The 21,935-nt window shown below is 40.0% G+C and overlaps 1 protein-coding gene across 2 annotated transcripts in view; it reads right to left on the bottom strand.

The window, feature by feature from the left end:
* SNX2 (sorting nexin 2) overlaps positions 1-18,514 on the bottom strand; it is a 29,643-nt gene extending 11,129 nt beyond the window's left edge. For both annotated transcript variants that reach the window (XM_058043482.1, XM_058043483.1), the window contains exons 1-6: positions 18,389-18,514; positions 11,381-11,498; positions 3,952-4,115; positions 2,667-2,733; positions 2,423-2,466; positions 2,201-2,342 (exon numbers count right to left, since the gene is read on the bottom strand). In XM_058043482.1, the coding sequence (XP_057899465.1) occupies positions 2,201-2,342; positions 2,423-2,466; positions 2,667-2,733; positions 3,952-4,115; positions 11,381-11,498; positions 18,389-18,496 (643 nt within the window). In that variant the 5' untranslated portion in view covers positions 18,497-18,514. The remainder of the gene's footprint in view (positions 1-2,200; positions 2,343-2,422; positions 2,467-2,666; positions 2,734-3,951; positions 4,116-11,380; positions 11,499-18,388) is intronic.
* Positions 18,515-21,935: the final 3,421 nt, after the last annotated feature.

Here is a 21,935-nt window from a genome sequence, read left to right as displayed (position 1 = left end):
CAGGAACAAGACTGAACTCTTAACCTCTCAGCCTTAGTTTTTTCCTCCTCTGCAACATGATGAAAATAAATCTGATAAAGATTTTTTTCCCAAAATTATTCTACACAGCATAATGTAATTAAATCCATACATTTGTCAGTAAAATTGAGTATGTCTTCAAATAGAAGTGATTTAAGTATTCAAGGGAAGTTGAGGTAATTCACATGTCTCATCTTTTTACATTACAGTATTACTATACAATAATATTTTACTGCAGAAAGAAGGAAATCCTGTGGCTTAATAAAAAAGAGCCTTCATAGATGAACTTTGAACAGAAGTTCCTAGGGAGAAACTGAATACACAAACAAATGACACAAATGAGGAATTCCTACCCTGTAAAAATGTCAGTTATTTCTAAATGTCTTGCCACATTTCTTCCTCTACTAATATAAGCCTATTTAAACACCAGTGAAAAAGACTGTTTCTGTAGACCAAGCACTCTTCCTTCACAGGAAAAGATCCACGACATAACAGATTACTTTCTTCAAAAATGAAAATGTGATTTTCATACACTTATCTAAATAGTGAAGTACCTTAATGAATGTTAATTCCAGTTCACAATTGACTCATTTTTACCCTTTTGTTCCACGGTCAGTAATTGATGGACTTGAATTTGTAGCTAAGATCTAAAACTCCAGCCTCTACCACTCATCAGCACAATAAAACCAGAGCTTTAAACTCCAGGTGTTACCGACACTGTAGCAGAATTAACAGACAAGTGACTTCTTCACAACACACACTGCTTAACACTGAATGTATGACATTATGTATTAAGACTTTAAACATAAACATGCATAATGTAAAGACTATAATCTTACTTTCAGCTGTTTCCTCAGCTCTCTGCTTTAAGATGCATTATTTCAAAACAGACCAGAATCAACTCCTCCTTTTCTCCAGAACTGGAAATGTACTGACTACATGAAGTTCAGCTTTAAAGAGGGAGTTTTATGATCTTTTGGAAATATTCTACAGCATCTGAGTTTTTCCAACCTACCTGTAGGTTAAAGTCTCTACACAAGGCTTTGAAGCAGCAGCCAGTGCTTGCTTGCACTGCAGTATGTCCCGCCATTTTACTGTCTTCCAGGTGCATCAATTTTTATGCTGTTTGGTTCAAGTGGTAGCTGAAATCCAGTCTAAGCTGAATTTGACTGTGATGCAAGCACTACATTTTCATGTAAATGCACACTGTCATAAATGCCTTAAATTTTGTATCATCCAAAAGACATGATCAGAAACCTCATAAGCCCTGTTAGCATTTGGAATTAAACTTATTTTTGCTACAGGAAAAACTGATTATTACAGAATTACCCATAAACTTCAAGAATTACCAAAAATTCAGGTCACACTTTCAGTCTCACAGGCTTAAAAACACAGTGCATTTCCATAGAAGTAACATAATGAATTTTCCAAGCCTCTTGCTGCCTACATCTACTCAATCTGCCCACTCCTACTTACATGAAAAACTGCTGCTCTGATTATCTTTACAGACTAAATTACTGAAAAGAAGTTCTGTCATTACCTACGTATCAAACAACATTCTAGATTCGAGTCACTTATTTATATGAGTAATGCAAAATTCTTTAACAAGCTTTACTGTTTTAAATATTTACCTATTTTGAAAGAACCTCTCCTACTTAGAGATCACAAAAATGAAGACTCTTAATGCACCAGGCATGCTTCTTAGCTCATGGAGAAAGGATCTGATCCTTTAAGGTGTTCAACCCAAAAGTAATTTTTTGCATTAAAACCCTGCAAAATTTATGAGAGGTTTTGCATTCACCACAATCAAAGAAACAAAAAGAAGTATCAGAGATCTGAAGCATGTATGAACCTCTATATATTGCAAGCAATCGATAACAGCTTAACTTAAAAATAAACTCTCTTTCATTCTTGTTTTGGTAGACTAATCAGCTCTTGAAGGCATCAGCAAAGAAAGAATCATAGGTAAGAAACACAAGGCCATGCATTAGGATATCCTTCTCATTATCAACACTACTCTGAATTTGGAAGAGGCCATTACATATCTTTCCAATTTAAAATGAACTTTTAGAAAATACAGAACATGAAGAATATTTGGACCACCTGAGAAGTAAGCAGTATTTATGCAGAAGAGTATTTTGTATTCAGTACTTAAGTGTCACCTTATTGGAATTGCACTTACCTACAATACTTTTTTCTGGAGCTGGAGGCACAATATAACCAATATGCATGTATTTTGTTGCTAATTTGCTGTGCAGGCCAAGAAAATCACTGAATCTTCTTTTAACAGAGAATTCATTTTTGTGGAATATTGAAAGTGATGTCTTAAAAAAAAAAGTTGCACATTACTGATTCATCTCAGCTACAGTACAAAGTATTGACAAAAGTTTGTTGCAGTACCTACCTTTGTTGTTACTCTGTATGCCATATAAGCATTCATGCCATCCCCTGTAAGAAAATTAAAATACTTAGGTAGTGTAATCCTGCCATATACTTTTCAGTCCAAAAAAATACATTAAAAGAGATTTCCATTTAGATACCAAAAATTGCCAAAGGAAAACTAAAGAGGAAATCATGCTTATATCTAGGAATAGTCTTCAAGGAATAAGACAGTCTACAATCTGAAGTTTTAGGCTCAAGGAACTTACCAACTTTCTCTGGGTCTGATACATTGATTTCTATATCAAACAAATCTCCATTTGCTTCCTCTTCAATCTAGGACAAAGACAGACCACATTTAACAAGGTAATGGACACCCATATTATCTATGGATACAAGGATAAGAATATAGAGGAAGGAGGAGAAAAAGTCTATGTTTGTGTAATTATGAAACATTTCCAGTTAATATACTTTCTAATGTTGATATACTTTCCAATGTTAATAAACTTTCTAACACTGACTGTGACTGCAACCAAAGTTTTTGGGGTAAACTTCGTAGTGCTAAGTTTACTGTTGGACTCAAATGATCCTAAGGGTTTTTTCCAAACTAAATGGTACTGTGATTTCAGTTTTAAGACCTACTGCAAAAGCTTTCAGTACAAGAGATTTAGGGGTCTGTTCATTGTATCACCTACAATGCCAGCAGACACTGTGGTTCACAACCACTCTCATTTACAATGCTTCCTTGTGCCTGTAATCGAAGAACAGACATTCCTTTTCGGCAACGCTATCTGTAGCAGAAGAGCTTGGGAAGGAAAAAGCAACAGATAAAAAATTCCCTGATACTTGTCTGAGTTCCAGAATTTCATAATCCTTCATGTACTATACCTAAGTTTGATAAAAAGAGATATCTTAAGAAATGCCATGGCAGAAGGGACAGAACCAGGGCTGAAGGGGGCAAAATCTGAATCAAATGCCATCATGTGGTATCTGGGGAAGCAGGCATCATTGAGTCATGGGTAGGGTCTTATATGCAAAGTTACTGTCTGGTAAGAGAACTCTCTAGAATGAATGGCACTCAGCAATGTTCATGCTTTGACTGGAACACCAAATGTAAACAGAAATGTTAAGAATGAGATTACCCTCAGCTGTTTGTTTGCATGCAGGATAACTCTAAAAACTACTTGTTCAATTTCCCTGTTAGGAACAGCTTCAGAAATACAAGTTGAAACTGTAACAAGCTAGTTAGAATTATTTTAATTAATAACATTTCTTATGTATCAAGTTCACATCTTACTCCTACACACACTTTAAAAGTATCTGTTCTGAAAGAAAAGAACTTGTTACTCCTAATAGTACATATCTCAAATGTAATCACCTCAGTAGTGAATTCTCACAGTATTTCCATAAGTCAAATTCACACTAAACTTTTTTTGCAAAATAAACAGCAAGGTATAATGCCATGCACCAATATTTAGGAGCTGGCATTTTAAAACAAGGCAAAACTTAAAAATCCAAATGAAACGTTCACATAGTTTAGAGTTTACAGCATACCTCTTCTCTGGATCTATCAAAAATCACTGGGGCTGTTACACTTTTCGGTTCCATTCTGGGAGCTATTAATGCGGTAGGTGTTACAGGAGTGACTGCAGGAGTAGGTTCTGGTGAAAGTATTGGATCCCTCTCCGGACTGTCCAATGAAACTTCTTCTGTTGCTTCTAGATAAACATATTGAGTTAGCAATAAATTTCCTGTGCAACACAGATGGATATGCATCACAAAGACAACAAACATGCATGATGACAAAAGAAATAGCACCCATTTGTGCATGATAACGTTTTTCAATATCTAGCTAAAACCAGATATGGCTTTTGAACTTGTAGTACAGAATGGGTTAAATTAAGACCAGTATTGCCTTTTTTTTTTTTTTTGAACACTGTTCAGTAAAGAGTATTTTAAAGCAGTCACAAGCTACAAATAATTTATTTCCATATGACACATTGTTATTTTTTTTATCACAGGAGCAAAGCTTTTTCATCACTTGTTTTGCACTCTGAACAATAGCTGATTTAGTCATATAGGATGGTAATTAAGCAGACTAAGCCATATAACAAATTTGGGAGTATAACAAACTCCCACCCCTGCCAAATACCCCACAAACTGTAAAGTAGCAGTATGAGCCAGTGAGACATTAAGATTATCTTTAGTCTACCTCCATGCTCTTTGGAGCTTAAAACAGCTCACTAGAAACTGAGTACTCCTTTAAACTATGGACAGTTCACCTACCTTTAAAGACAACACAAACCCCTGCTTGACAAATCTCACTGGCCACTGTGAGATTCTGGCCACTGACAAACTACACATTTCCTGGGTATACAGAAGTTCCTGTTCTAGCTCAAATAAACAATGTTGTGTTCTCACTAGACATGCATATTCAAGAATTCCAGTTTCTTAAAAGATAACATGGACCACAGAATAGTCATTTGATACCAAAACTGACTTTCTAATAGACCTCAAGTCCTTTCACAAACTAGACTTTTGTGGGTAGTACTTACCTAACAGGTAAAAAGGCAATAAACCAAAGCAGACACTCATTCTGCCTTGAGGCTAACAAAGTTTACTGCCATCATTTTATTTTGGAGCATATCACTCAGAATTGCTGAGTTTGGAAAGGACTTTTGAAATCATCTAACCTCCCTGTTCAAGCAGGGCTCTAGCTAGAGCAGGCTCAACTGGATCACATGAGCATCTCCAAGGAGAAGAATCCACCCCTTCCTTGGATAACCTGTGCCAGTGTTTGACCACCCTAACCAACAAGGGAAAAAAAACCCAAAGCCAGCATCATCCCCTCACCCTCCTCAAAGACAAACAAACAAAACCGTAAGATTTGTCTTATATATTATCTGGTTTTCAGTGTGTAGCCATTGCCTCCTGCTCTGTCAGCAGGCACTACTGAGAAGTCCAGCTCCCCTTTCTCCATTCCCTACTATACAGTACTCATACTCACTATATGATCCTCCCCACCCCAAGACCCTATTCCAGGATGAACAGCACTAGCTTTCTCAATCTCATCTCTTATGTCATAAATTTTGTCCTCAATCATCTTCATGGCCCTGCACTGGAGTGCCTCCCATTTGTCCATGTCTCCCTCATACTGGATAGCTCAAACCTGGACTCAGCATCCCAGGTGTGGCTTCAGCAGGGCTGAGCCAAGTGGAACGATCAATTCCCCCAGCCTGCTGGCATTGCCTTTCCTAATTTCAAATTACATAGTATTTTCACAGTATTTTCAAACTAAAGTAAAAACCAAGCACCTCATTATATTTTCCATTTTTAATATGAATGAAGAATCTACAGCCATTCTTTGAAAACAATTATTTTCATAGCATTGCTTTATTCTTACTGCTAAATCTTAAAAAACATAAGTATCTGCTAATGCTTCCTTTCCTCAAATGCCACAGGAAGGACACTGAGTCTTAATTTAGTAAGGAATTTTAATTCAGAACCTAAGATCAGGTGGGAAGTCATACTGAGGCAGTTGCAAAAGAGCTTTTAGATTGGCAGAATAGGAACATTTCAACAAGAGGCAGTTCTCTCCTTTGGTAGCTAACAGTATGCAACATACATGTTATATAAATGAATATTTTACAGAAACATTTTTTAGAAAAATATGCACATACGTACGTAACAATGTATACTATATACATGATGAAATGTAAAATACAAAATATTTCTAAAATAAAGCAATTGCACTTCAGTTCTTCCTTTTTTCTATCACTAGCTGTATTCCAGCACATTCAGGAAACAAATCATCAACCACCACTTTCTACTTCTCTATATCTTCAAATTTTAGACAGGTTAATAAAACAAGTCATTAAACAATTCAATCATTAGCTGAGAACACAATCCTCTTACTGTAAAGTATAACTTCCTGAAAAAACTAAATTTAATGTAAGAAAGCAGCAGTGCTATCAGATGAATCAGATGCACACTTCTTCTCCAGGCTTTTTCAGACTTGTATCCACATACCCTTAGTATCACAATGTGATCTAGGTTGTGCATCAAATGAATTCCAAGCAGGATTAGCAAATTTTTAAAGCTGCTGCCTGGTGCTTCTTTTTTATTTTCCTGAAGGTATTTACCCACAGAAAATAGTATCTGTTTGTTTGATAGCAGTAAGTCAGTTATTTAAGGAAGAATTGGGAATTTATGCCTTTCTCCTTCTTGTTACTTCTCACCCCAGGTTTGGCACGCCACCAGACACTATGCAAATCTAGAAGCGTGACATGGAAAAGATATGGGAAGGGGCATGATGGGACTCAGTTGGACAGGGAGAAAGTTTTTTTAAAACAAAAATATTTAAGGATTCTGAAAGGAAAAAGAAGCATTAGCTTTACATAAAACAGCAGGCTCTTCAAGCTATTTTACCCCCCTCAGAAAAGCAGTCTTAGAGTACATGAGCCGAAGATCTATTTCTCATGAAATAGAGATGAACTCTGGCATTTATGCTTCTTACATGTCCCTTTACTTTGAGTAATCAGATGACAAAGTCTGATTAAAAGGTTTTACTGAATAATTCTGCTTGTTTTACGGGTGTGCTTTTTTTCCCCATGGAAACATTAATATGGTAGGCTTCACAGTAGAAACTATGGCACTTCCAGAAACAGTTGTTTAAACTATTAATTTTAGATCTTCACCTGAAAACTTAGTATGAAGTTGTGGTTTTGTGGTGTAGTTTATTGTTGGTTTTTGGTTCGAGAGGTTTTGTGCGCTTGTGTGGGGTTTGTTTGATTTTTAAAATATTCAGTATCTTTATTAGCATGAAAAATGAAATCTAGATGTCTTCTTTTCCAGGACAGTTCTCAAGAGCTTAAGTTCCCACTTAAAGAGGCAAGCAACTGCTCTGTCCAACTTTGGAGAGGAAAATAATGAGATCCAACACTTAATATCAGTTATGGGAGTTACCAGAACATATTAAGAACTCCCACCAACCTAATAGTGTAGACTGCTAGACATAAATACATGCTTTACAATCTATAAACAGTCTTTGTTAGGGATCACTGTCAAGTTGCTTACATCCAAAAGAACATGAAAGCATTCTGCTGTAGGAGACAACTACATATGCTTAATTAACATTTTACAGCCAACCACAAGTTTCTATCAAAACTCAAGCACAGGCCTTAATCTCAGCATTATACAGAGCTCATTTCTTTATTTTTCACCAGCAGGTTTTGTGAAATACCATCTTAGAAAATGCAAGTTTGCAATTCTTCACTAGCAGCTCACTTTGGCCACATGTTATTTTCACTAGTCACACTTTCAAATGTCAGATCATTCTGATATAGCTTGAACGATTAAACTGGTTTATTATCTTTGAAAGTTTGTCCACGTTAACATATAAATCTGGAAGTAAACTTAAGCAGAAGCTGTTATGTAGAACAGAGGACAAGGTATTAAAAACAGCTTCCTGGGCACTGCAATATTTCAGAGACTTTATTGAACTGAATTGACTGTAAGAACTACTACACCTAAGTCATAGCCCATTGTCCTTATTATTATATCAGAGGTATTAAAGACAGCCTTAATGAGAACAGGAATAGTTTTAATGCAACAGCGACACACTAATACAACCACCTTCCGACTTCAAAACTGCAGGTTCACACGCTTTTGTGCATTTATTTTTTGCAAAATAACTGAACAAGCAGATTCTAAAAAGCAGCAAGGCATTTGCACAAACTCTTCATAGCAGACACATTATATGACAACGGTCTGACAGACACCATCAGCTAGAAGCTTTTCTGTTCAGATGTGCCTGAAGAACCTATCTTGTCCAGATCAGAGAATTATCACTTCCTTTCCTGTCTCATATCCCAAGAAAAAACCCTAAAGGGTAAAAACCACAAACCAAACAACAAAAAACCTGACTAAACAAAAAAACAACCCAATGAAAACAAACATCACCCCAGCCCCTAGAACAGTGGCTTTTCCTCAGGACACAATAGCTAGACACTTCCATAACATGATCCATTCCCAAACACATTTCTGGCCTGAAAAAACAAACTAACAGTAATCTTTTACCCAACAGAGGAGAGGAAAAATTATAGTTTTCCACTTTTTGAAGAAGGTGACAAAAAACTGATAATACTTTACAGATGAGCTCACAATCTAGTGCTTTTCTATAAGCCCCAGATATAAAAAGCACAGACAACTGTGTCCTTCATGGGCAGCCCATGGCACATTTGTGCAGCTATACATTGAATTTTGGGTCAACATTTTGGAAGACTAGTTCAATACGCAGCTCTTCACTGTACAATAGCAGTTTATTGACTACCAAGCTTTAAGATGCATCTCCAAATTCCTTAAGACACACCTAATACTGCCTCATTTGAAGCACTGACCATTAAGGTCTCGGCATGTAAGAGCTCTACGAGGTAAGATAAAGTAATTCTTCTGGCCAAATAATCAACATAGTGACTTTTATTCTGAGGGTGAAAGTTTAAGCGGGTTTAGCAAGACAGTTTGCTTTGTTACAGAACGAAGAACCACAACAAAGCAGAAAAATTTACTCATCTCCAATGACAGCAGGAAAACTAATTTCTTCAATGTTTGAGACCCTGTTTTAATAGTTCAGTTTTAAGTTGCCAGAGTAAAGGTAACGAATATCTATATTGCACATATTATTTTGCAGCTGCCACAGAAACACAATAGCAAAGACATTTCAAGCATAATAAAAAAAGCCTAAACAATTTCCCAGGATTCTGTCCTTCATTAAAGCCACAGAGAAAATTTGTACTGCTTCACCTTCTTTTCCATTATGCTGCAATATGAGGTGGAACAATGGAAAAGTTTTATTATGTCTGCAATAGCTACAGAGGCATACCATCACAATTTTTAGAAGTCTGAAAAACTATAATTGTTTCTGACCCTGAAGAATGGCAATCACTCCTCTCAGGAGCCACAAACATGATTTCTTTTAACTGGATTTTAAAGCATCTACTAATTCAATATGAAGGAACAACAGAAGGTACAAAGCTGTGGAGCTTCATATTTTTCTTCTCTTCACTTAAGTGTTCCTCTAAGATGTGCCAAGTTAAGATTCTTTGGAAAAGAATCTTAATTAATTGTCAAAGAAAAACTCTGTCACAATCATTTTAAAATTAAATTGTTCTCTCCTAGAAAGCCCGACTTTTGCAAGCATGCTGGGAGCAAGAAATTAGGTATCTCATCTTGCCCTTCTCATGCTGTTTCTATACTGTCTAGCAAAACAGTCCTAAGAAAGAAAAGAATAGTTTTACTTGTGAGTGCACAGCACTGAAACACAAATTCAACAGTTTTTCCGCAATGGCATTTCAGAATAGCAGTGACACAAACACTGAAGTTCATTACTTGAGTTCAACAGCTTTAAACAAACTTTTTGCTTAGAACAGGAAACTGTGAAAAACATTGTATTTTATCTCATGCTCCATAAATCACATTTGTTTTTTCCTCTGTTTGAGAGTACTAGACTCTGTACTATAAATTGAACCTCAAAAGACCAGTCTCAGCTGAGGTAGAAGTGAAGTACTAGATGCCTTCAGTTCAGTGCTGCAAGTGCTCAGAGAATGTCCTACATGGCAAAACCCAAACTCATTCAATCAATTCCTTGTGTTATTCTCACAGCATTCATTTCAGTTAAAACAATCTGGCTACAAACATTTGTTCCTTCTGTCTGACTCCCCTCAATATTTACTCCAGTCTCCCTTTTTCTTTTCTTAATATTATCCAAAGGAGAATTGGCTTTCTTAAAATATCCACTCCAGATGGCTCTGTGGTTATTAAAAGCTGGCTTTATATACTGAAGCTAAATAACCAAATTACGTACTAGTACTAGAAAGCTAAATTGCTAAAGCACTTATGGTCTTTGTAAGCTATAAGGCAAAACAAATGCAGAAAAAGAGTAAGATCACCCCTCTATCCTTCATTCCTTTTTTCTTTTAAGACACTTTCAGAGGGGTACCAAATTTGTCAATATAGTCTAACAGTGTCATGAAGAAACAACTTCAAATACATGGAAATACAAATTATGGAAGTTAAGAACAAATGTAATGGGCATGTGAATATATGCATTTATACAAAATAACACAGAACTAAAGGTTATAAAGTTTCTTTTGTAATGACACATCAGGTAACCAATGAGGATGACATTACTGCATTTAAAGCAGACTGTCAGCTGACTAATGCAACATGAAGTAATAGGGAAAATGATAGTATTGAGATGTAACATTCAGAACCATCTTATGCACATAATATATTTCAAATATTCCAGCTACTTTCTTGGATAGTTAATGTTCCTACAACTGTAATTGACAGCAACAATAACCCATGTTAGGATAGTTCAAAACTGACACCGAAGTAGCTACTGATTTATGAACTTTTAGAAATGTTCTGTCTTTTAACATATCATTTTTCAGAACTTTCATATCTTTTTCTAAAGCATGCAATACTGTCAACTGTCAGAGACACAATCATGCACTAGTAAAACAATAGGACTTGTCCCTTCTGCCAGTTTGTTACCTTTCCATTAAAACAAGAGTAGTAAGAAGGAAATAGTTGCAATACAATCTGAATTACCTCTCTCTTTATAACTGGAAAAACGGCTGGGATAGCTTATGCATGACTATTATGTAGAAAACAAGAAAGTAACTTAAGTCATGCATTTCCACGCCAACAGATTTGAACATTTTGAATCACAAAATTATAAAGACTATTCTTACTAACAGCAGCAGTTAGTGTCCAGCTTAACATCCACACTACACACTGGCAGTACACATGACAGAGAAACTTACAAACAAACTCAACTAGCCACATTTTTCACAAGAAAAGACCTCTACAACACTCTCAAACTACTTTTAAGGTTTCAATCCTCCCTCTCAGAAAAGCACATTTCCTTCAGTCCAAGGGTGAAATAGTTTGTGCAGGCATGCTAGAAGAAAATAGTCATTACCAGCAAAGAGATCTTCTCTGTCACCATCCAGCATGATTTCTGCTGGCTTTGGACCATTGGAGTTTGTGCTGATGTCTTCGGCAGGAAGACTTGCTGGCTCTGGAGATGAAGGACTTGACTGTGTTTAAAAAAAAAGAAAAAAAGTGAAATGATTATAAGAGAACAAGTTGCCATGTGTCAGTATATAAGAATTATTGCAACACTGTTTCATTGCAAAGAAACAAAAGATTTACAGAAAGGGAACTCTGTCAGCTATTTCCATTTCCCATTCCTAGCACAGCAACAATGAATACAAGACATGAGCTAGTCAAAAGCTATTAATTTCTTTGTTTGAGAGAAAAAACAGTCAACATTTTCTTCAGGTTTATTAGTATGAGACAAAAGCTACTACAGAATGACCTAGAATAAGTTTTTAGAGATGCCAAATGTAACTTGATTATTAGGTTTCTCCTGGAAAGGCTTGGATTTAAATCTGGATTTGTACATAGCCAAAAATCAATATGGAAATCTCCAAGTGCTCTGTGATTGAAAAGAACATATTAATGCCATCCAAATAATTAAAGGCTGTTTGGAGCTGTAAGAAATTTTGTTAGCTTTGCAACAGGATTACTGCCACTGAGGATCAGAGGATCACACTGTATTGTACATAGAAGCTGGGCTTACCACAGACACAATTTTTTAATTCTCTAAAGACTAGAACTTGCCCTGTTGAAGACACTAAGGAAAACTAAAGCAATATTGAAACTAGGCCACAAATGAGTATGTGCTACACCTCATAGCTGAAGGTTTTAAGCAATTTCACAACTGAGAAGTAGCATATTTCAGAAGAAATGGTCTGTCTCTCCAGCCAGTGCTGCGTAGAAGTGCAAGTTCAAAACCTTGCATTCCAACTAGAACAGAAAAGCATGGAAATGCTTGATTTCTCAATGCTTGAGGTTCAAAAAGGTAAAGTTTTATCAGCAAAAGCAGTTCTTCACTGAAACATGGTAGGTACTCATTCCAAACCAGTTTTACTGCTATTTAGCTTTGAACAGCAATCCAATTACATTTTGATAGACTGGAGTTTTAGGACACAGTGGGAGTCTCCCACTGCCACAGATGCAGAATGCATGTAGGTTTGTGCTTGTCAAGTCACTGTCACAAAAAACAGCCATAGGGAAGAAAAGCCTTCCTGAACCTATACAGCACATCAGCAGAGAGCTTTCTGCTTTATCACTTAATTATGCTGTTGCTTAATGAATGGTGGAAGAGAGCCCTTGGAGAATGCTTATACCTTCAAGCTATTCCCTCAGTCTATCCTCTGAGTTTTAGTGGAAATAGCTATTTCAGTTACTAATGGTCATTTTTGACTATACCTGGCTTCTAATCACAAATCTATTCTATTAGAAACAAAATTCACTTTGAACACTTAAATCTGATCAACCCAAGGAAAATATCTGCATGCCTAAAGTTACAAATTAACCAAAGGTCAATACAGAGGTATTCCCACTTTAAAGAGAGATACAGATTCCTCCAGGAATAGCTATAAATACATGACACCAAGTCCCTTTCTGTTACTGAGCTGGGAAAGAACCTGTACAATGGCACAGAAAAAGCCAATATTTCTGCACTGGATACCAGGCTTCATAGCTGTAGTTAGTAGAGCAGTTACAGGCAGCTCTCTTCAAACTTCTTATGGGAATATTTGCAAACAGCAAGGGCTCAAACAGACCTTATGGGCACCTCAGAAACCTGCAGAGGAAAGCTGACCAGATGGATATCCCAAACCTTGTAAAACCATGCTCAGCAAAGCTGTGGTGAACAAGGACAGAGAGGATATGCAGAGTTGTAACAGAACACTTGTTACACTTCTCTCTTCCTGAAGATGGCCAAGCACAGGCCTGCCCATGGAAGAGGTGAATAACTGCAACTTTTATTCCACCCATCAAATTCTCCTCATCTCTGTCTACTGGTCTTCTCATTTTTACCCTTGCAATTTTTCTCTCCCAGGTCAGGGGGAGTCATGAATGCCAGATAGAAATAAACTTCAACAAGCTGAGAGGCGATAAGGTCCCTACTGGTCTATTAATCTTTCTGTGGCTCTTTGGTCCTTTGAAACAGCTGTGTTCTCAGACAAGATGAATTAAGAATAGGACTAAATATATTCACTAAGAGTTGTGACTTTATAAGAAAAAATGTGTAGAAGCATCTCAAAAATTATTCATGGTCTGAACACTGCATTAGCTTGTTTAAGAGTTTTGCAATGAAGTATAGTTTCTTCTCTTCAAAATGGGCATAGTTCTCAGAGAACTACAAAAACCCAGCAAGGCACTGCCCTTATGTATGAAAAATTGAGTCAATAATTTCTAATAACCTCATTATTTTGCACAGCCAGTGGGTCAGAAAGTGCCTCTCAAAAACCAAAGAAGCACCCATGCCTGTGAACAATATATTAAGCTGTTTCAGTTGCAGTCTTCTATGGATCAGAGCCAGAAGACAGGACCCCAGCTTTGCTTTTTTATCTCTACAAAATACAGCTAAAATGGCCAATGAAAAATGCCTGTCAAAGGAGTCAGCAGTCAGTGCAGTGAAAATCTCTTTATCAGACAAGACATGGAGATGAGACTAACAAAAACCTCATGGCACAGACAAACAGCATAGCTGTTTAGAAACTTCAAATTTACTTGATGCCAAGGATTCACAAACTGTCATAAACACATCCATTTCCTGAAATGTGCACAGCTGTGAAATTTCTGAACAACTCCTGAGCTGAAGGTTTGGTGAAGCTTCCAATAACCAAGATACTCAATAGCCAGGACATCCAGGTATCCAGGACAGTCAGGATCCTGCCATGTTTTTCTTGAAAACAAGTTTCTGGTAAGATGCCCACGGGCCCATTCCAATATAAAACATCAGTAACAAACTCTATTTTCTGTTCTTTTATTGTTCCTTACATCTAGAGGCAATAACCAAGTATTTTACAGCTCTGACTTATGAAGAAACAAGAACAAGTTCTTGCATTTTCGGCTGGTTGAAATTATAGCTCTAGACATTTGGACATCCTCCTTTCTCTTAATAGCAGGGTACCCCCAAACTTGTTCTGCTTGCATGAGCCCCTCCTCGCTTCCCTCAGTCAAAACACAGAGGGCTGACAGAAGGTGGCCATCATCATACTCTAGTTGTTCAGGTTAACCCAGCTCACTGTCTGAAACAGTATTACAGGAGCTCACAAATTACAGCGTGGGCAGAGACAACACACTCAACGCAGGACAGTCTCGTTTGCACCAGAAAGGAAGATGACACAAGCAGCCACATTGGAATGAATTTCCACATACTTCCATTGCAGCCTGGATTTAACATCAAGCAACAAGACACACATTTTCAGTGGAATTACATCAATTAATCTTGGATACAGACTTAGCTTTCTGCAAAGGTATAATACAGTATTGAAGGACTTAGTGCTTTTCTCTCTGATATTCCAATGGGAGCTTTACTGCTTCCACAGTAACAGCCACTGTTAAACTGAATGGATATTATTAAAGCCATCTAGACCTCTGTGGCTATCTAGTGTTTTGCCTCATGTACAAAAACCAAATAGATACTGCAGATCTTTGACAAGAACAGATCAACTGGCAATGAGATTATTACACACCCTGCCCTAAATTACAGTCCTTGATAAATTACCACATCTACTGCTTACTGATTATTTTCAAGTTTCTCCATATATTTTTCCATTTAAAAAACCCAAAACCACCAATAAACAGGAGTATGGGAATGAAAATGTAGGTTTGAATGAGGCAGTCTAGGTTCCTCTGTTCACATGGCAACTTCATGAAAGACAGACCAGCAGTACAGAGATAAATGAGAAGTTTAGGCAAAGTGAAATAAGAAATGGTGCAATATATAAACAAGAAAGATGACAAAGACTGGTGCATGAAGGAGGAAGAAGGTAGAAATGGTGAAAAGAGAGTAACAGTGACCATTTTTTAGGAAATCTAATGTATATCTTACACATCTGTCACCAAATTTGAGTTTCATGCAGTTGTTTGTGGACCCTTCTAATGGGAGCAGAGTACACAAACAGCAAATTAGCAGTTTGTTGATTAAACTTTAATACGGAGTGATTCTTCTCATAATGCACAATTAACTTCCAGAACTTCTTGTGGTGCAAATCTTGGACACTCTTTTTAAAAAAACAAAACCCAACAATGGCCAAAAAACAAAACAAAACCAAAAACAAACCTCAAAAAAACCCACATCATGAAAAATACAAAACAAAAAAACCCAACCAAAAAACACCCAAACAAAACCCCACCAAAATCCATGCACTCGAAATTTTAGCAAGTAGGTAAAAGTCTACCTAAACGTCAGAAAGATATTGAGCTACAAAAACCTGATACCTAGGAGAGCACTGCAGATGCCAACCAGCACACATGTGTAATAACCAACAATATCACATGGAACTCACCACTGATTATCACTGTAAATGCAATTTTGGCTTAAACCATTTACATAATTCATCCCAGCTGTTCTCACTAATGAAAGCTACTCTGGCAGTTGAAGGGAAATCTCTCAGTAACCCTGTATGTAAGAGAGGCTGTGGTCCAGACTCACAATACAGTTGGCACAAGGAAAGCAAAATAATCATTCTCAATCTACTACTCACTGTGGATACCTGACAGTAAAATGAGCATCCCATCAGCTCAGACAACCTAGTTCCCAGTTCACTGGTGTCCAAAGACCATAGGAAGGAAGAGTTCTCATTCTCTGCCATACAGCAAATTTTCAAGTCCTAAAATGTGTTTCCACTACACCTCAGAAATCCCAGGTGTTACAGCTCAGCGAGATCTTTCTACTATTTCGTTTTCTACAATTGAGAGAGTTCAATTCAACACATTAACTTTTTTGCAACATGCACAGAGAAAATATTTTCCATTTGAAGCCACTTAAGTAACTAAGCCTCTCTGTACTTAAATGCTACATATTTGCCATTCACACTGTACAATGAATGTATACTTTGTCAAAAGCAACTTAGCTTGTGTTTTCCAAATGGAGACTTTGTTAATATGGAAGCTATTTGAAAGATGCATTAGAAAACACACAGTTTTTCCTCTGCACAATCAAATTATAGACAGGAAAGGCTGAGCACACATTTTGTGAACTGCAAAGAGAATGAAAGCAAGATAAAATAGGAAGGAAGTGAAATTAATCATGCTAAAAGCAAATAGCTCCAAGATAAAGCAGTCGGGAACCCTTTCAAAGTACCAAAGCCCTCATGTAAGTTGGGTTTGGACCTCAGTGTCCCTTGCCACACTCTCACTTCTGGTATCGGCAACCGTATGCATGATTAGCTACAAAAAGCACGACACCATTCTGTTGTTACTACACAACTCCCACTGCCATTTATAATCAGTTTGTCCATGAATATTTACCAGACTAAAGTAACACTCAAGACAAAAGTTTAACTAGGCCTACATCATCAGACAATCGCTCTTCTCTGGACTATGGTACTCTACACACTGAATCCTCCAATTTATATTCAAGCTAGTAAGAAGTCCAAAGTCAATTTTCATCACCTCTCTCTTCCAAATCTGCAGGAAAATCACAAGATTAAGGCAGTTCCCTAAATGCTGATGCCAGAAAAAGCTTACTGACACAGCTTTTAAAAGCTTCTCCTTAAGCAACAAGGCTTCCCCTTTCCCCTTAGAGACTCTATCCCAAACAGACTGTGTACACAAACAAAGCAGCAGAGCGGAATTGTCAGCAGTTGATACAAAGCCCATTTCTTTGCCAACGTCTGCAGTTAGAGGAGTTTCAGTAACTTTTGTATCTGATGGTAACTGTGATTTGGACACTAAATCTATCTTATCTCCTGCAGCTTTAGTTCCAGACCACATCAATAAAAACATTGTTTGTGTTACACTGCAGTCTTTCTCCGGGCACTGAAAAAGACTCCAGTAATACACACTGTGTCACACAGAGATGCACAGAAGTCTACTCATGCAATTCTTGTCAACTGCAGATTCACATAATTTCTTACTCCTTCAGTGCATTTTTCCCACAGATCTTTTTCTACCAATGCACAGATTATGCATCTATAAAAAGAAAGGAAAAAAAAAGTAGCTTAAGAAAAGGCAAGTGACTTTAACATACATTTAAAACCCTCTTTGTATACTGCAGGGTTTTTTGCTAAGGACAGACAACTGCCAGAGCAAAACCAGAGAAACATGCACCAATCCTATTTCTGTAAATGTCAGGGACAGAAAACTCTTCAGGAAAAGAGGAACAGAACAATTTTCTTCTTAGATGGCCATCTATGCACAGGAAGAATAAAGTTCTTCCAGAAGATACTGGCAAGACACGTAGGTGGAACGTGACCACAACAACGTGCCAAGAAGGCTCCCGCTATAACGAATGAACACATAAGCGTTTCTCATGTCTCCTCCAGCTTCTTTCCCGGCAGGTCCCAGCAGCCGCCGCAGCACAGCACTGCGTCAGCTCCCTTGGAAAAAACCTCAGAGACAAATAAGTTTCTACAAGATCTGCAAACTGAAATGGAGTGAAGCCTCGGAAAGAGGCCAAACAAAGAAAATGGGTCGTTATTAATCCACTCTAAGGCGGAGACACACACACCCACACTCACACCCACACCCACATACCCCAGCGAAATTGGAAAGAGGTAAGGTGAGAATATTCCCCTGATAGCAGAAGAAAAGGGTAAATGAAAGGAAAACGGAGGTACTTGGAGAAAAGAGGTTCGAGCTTCTCCTGGCAGCAGAACCCCCTTCTCTCTGTGACGGAAGCACCGAGGAGACGAAGCAGAGGTGTGCGGTGCGGCCGCGACCTGGTGGAGGCCAGGTCGGCAAGGGCAGCGGCGGGGCGGGGGCCCGCGCAGGAGTGAGGGGGGCCTGGGCAGGAGCGAAGCACCGGCGGCGTGCCGGGAGGGGAGGCTACGGGAGGGGAGGGCCCGGCGGGCGCCGGATCGGCCACGGCGCGCAGGACCTACAGCCGAGGGCGACCTCTCCTCACCTCCAGGGTGGACACGGTGCTGGTGAAGAGGTCCTCGCCGTCCTCCAGCTCCTCGAGGTCGGCAGGCCGCGTCTCTCCCAGCGGCGGCGGCTCCCGCTCCGCCGCCATCTTCCCCTCCGGCCCGGCCCCCGCGCTCACGTGACTGCCCGCCGCCCCGCCGCACGTGACCGCGGCGGCCCGGCCGGGGAGGGGCCGGACAGTGTCCGTAGGGCCTGCGACCCCGCGACAGCCGCCACAGCCCCTGCCGCATCCCCACAGCCCCTGCCGCATCCCCACAGCCCCTGCCGCATCCACACAGCCCCTGCCACATCCCCACAGCCCCTGCCACATCCACACAGCCTCTGCCACATCCACGGCCCCTGCGACATCCACGGCCCCTGCCACATCCATAGCCCCTGCCACATCCACACAGCCCCTGCGACATCCATAGCCCCTGCGACACCCCGACAGCCGCCACAGCCCCTGCCGCATCCCCACAGCCCCTGCCACATCCACACAGCCTCTGCCACATCCACGGCCCCTGCCACATCCACACAGCCCCTGCCACATCCATAGCCCCTGCCGCATCCCCACAGCCCCTGCCGCATCCCCACAGCCCCTGCCGCATCCCCACAGCCCCTGCCACATCCACACAGCCTCTGCCACATCCACGGCCCCTGCCGCATCCACAGCCCCTGCCGCATCCCCACAGCCCCTGCCGCATCCCCACAGCCCCTGCCACATCCACACAGCCTCTGCCACATCCATAGCCCCTGCGACACCCCGACAGCCGCCACAGCCCCTGCCACATCCTCACAGCCCCTGCCACATCCACAGCCCCTGCCACATGCACAGCCCCTGCCACATGCACAGCCCCTGCCACATCCACAGCCCCTGCCGCATCCCCACAGCCCCTGCCACATCCACACAGCCTCTGCCACATCCACGGCCCCTGCCGCATCCACAGCCCCTGCCACATGCACAGCCCCTGCCACATGCACGGCCCCTGCCACATCCATAGCCCCTGCCACATCCACACAGCCCCTGCCACATCCACACAGCCCCTGCCACATCCATAGCCCCTGCGACACCCCGACAGCCGCCACAGCCCCTGCCACATCCTCACAGCCCCTGCCACATCCACAGCCCCTGCCACATGCACAGCCCCTGCCACATCCCCACAGCCCCTGCCACATCCCCACAGCCCCTGCCACATCCCCACAGCCCCTGCCACATCCATAGCCCCTGCGACACCCCCGCAGCCGCCACAGCCCCTGCCACATCCCCACAGCCCGTGCGACATCCCCACAGCCATCACAGCTCCTTGCCACATCCATAGCCCCTGCCACATCCCCACAGCCGCCACAGCCCCTGCCACATCCGCAGCCCCACATCACACTCCTGCCACAGTCCCTGCCACATCCACAGGCCCTTCTCAAACCCGTGCCACAGCACCTGTCGCATCCACAGCCCCTTAGTCTTCCCAAGAAGAGGTAAAGACGCAGAATTCCCTAAGTTAGATTGTTTGGTTTTGGGCACTCATTAAGAAAGGTGTGTGAGAAGTTTAACTTCTTTGATTCAATAATGGGCTAAAGAGAACTGTGGACACAGAAACCTATTATAGGAGGGTTTTTTTAATGTCAGAGGGGACAAGAAATAACCCAAAGATAACTATAGAACCTGGATTTTTAACTAATTGATATTCAGGGTTGAAAAACTGGATTAGTAAATACGTGTGGAAAAAGAACCAAAATTAGAGAAAATTATTCAAAGAAATAAATTGGAAAATAATGAATGCTGCAGGAAAATTTAGAGGGACTGCAAAAAGCCAATCACATATGAAATTGTGATATGTTACTGCAAAAAGCAAAACCCCAGTTTAAACCCAAGCCTTATCCTTGTCAGTGTATATATTAATATGTATGTCATTTGACAAATACATAAGAGCTACCTCATGCTACTAAGTGAAAATCTAAGAGGAAGGTACTCATGGATCCTAGTGGAAACTATAGCCACCCCTTCCTCTGCAGCCAATAAATCCACCTCTGTAATGCTGTGTGAGATGGATGTAAATAAAGTTGCAAAGCTGCTGAACAGCAGAAGTAGAAATACCAAAGCTAAGTTTACATGTGGAGCTTGTGTATATGCCACGTGCCTACTTTAATTATCTGGTTATATGATAAGATTTTACAGCAGCCTTCTTCCCAAGGAGCATTTACTACAGTCACAGTTTTCCCCTGTTTCCTAACCGTTCTGCATTCATTTATTATATGCATTCTCAAGTGCACACTGAAGACAAAAGGATTTGTCTTCTCACATCCATCCATTTCTCTGAGGTCTGTCAAGGCCTGTTTCATAGGCATTGATGAATTTTATCTTGAGGGTATGATGCCCATTACACAGGCACTGAGCAGACATGGAAAAAATTTAGCCTAAACTATTTACTGACCTGGATGCCCTAATTGAGATCACAAGGATTTGTGGGTTTTTATTTGCTAGAATACCTAACATTTCAACAGTTTTCACCTAGGCAGGAAGCCCCAGTATCACAGTACTATCCTTACCCCCACCCATTTTCAGGAGCAGCCTTTTATTTCTTTCCTTCTCTATTGTGTCACTTTCTTCCCTTTATTAACCCTTGTCAGGCCCCAAACTTTCTTGATTAGCCTTGGGAGCCATTGAGAACCCTCTGAAAAAGGTAATTTCTGGTTTTGGCCCACCAGCCAATAGTTCCTCCAAATCAATACACCTGCTGCATGAAACTGTCACCGTACCACTCCTTCTTCTGCCCCCAGCATCTGTGGGCTCTGCAGGCCTCCGTAGCCCAGCACTTTAGAGGACATATAGAAGTCAAAAATGTACTCTGCATAAACACTCCTGGGAGCTCTTACACAATAAAAAGCTTCATTGTTTTTTTTCTGCAGAATCAGGTTTCACTCAGGAGTATAATACCCTAGGTTTTAAATTGCTTTTAAAATGAACAGTGTAACAGCGTTAGAGCTCCATGTAATTTCCCTGGTTCAGCTCACAGAAGTGCTGAAGCCTTGAGATAGTTACAAGAAGTTATCTGGGCTTAGGCACTATACTTTTTACTACCTTCTGCCCATCTGTCAAAAATGATTAAATTAGATGCAAAATAAAGATGAATATGCTCTAAGCAATGTGAATCAAGGTTTGCAATCAAATATGTCAGATTTTTAGTGTCTTATTTCACTGACTCTATTTTAGGATTGTACTAGTACAATAGCCACTGTAATGTTGTGTTATTTTAGTAACTGAAATATCAGTGAAACTGAAAGAAAAACATGATTCATGACTTAGAAATAGCTGTTTTGGGAGAGAGAGTGATAGTGAATTATGCAAGTTCAAGGTCAGCCTGCGTAGTTTGGATCTGGAGGGAGCCAGGAGATCACCTAGTCTGTTTGCTGGAAAATGTTTGTAACCTTTTCTTCAACAACTCCAGTGATGAACACTCCAAAACTTCTGCAGCAAAACTGCTTTAATGCTTTGCTCTCTAGGATCAGAAAAGAAATTCCATCACTATCCTACCAGTCAAACATATTCAAAC

This window comes from Melospiza georgiana, chromosome Z (genome assembly GCF_028018845.1).
Source record: "Melospiza georgiana isolate bMelGeo1 chromosome Z, bMelGeo1.pri, whole genome shotgun sequence".
Lineage (NCBI taxonomy): Eukaryota > Metazoa > Chordata > Aves > Passeriformes > Passerellidae > Melospiza > Melospiza georgiana.
The sequence above is the reverse complement of the archived record's forward strand: the minus strand, read 5'-3'. Positions and strand labels throughout refer to the sequence as shown.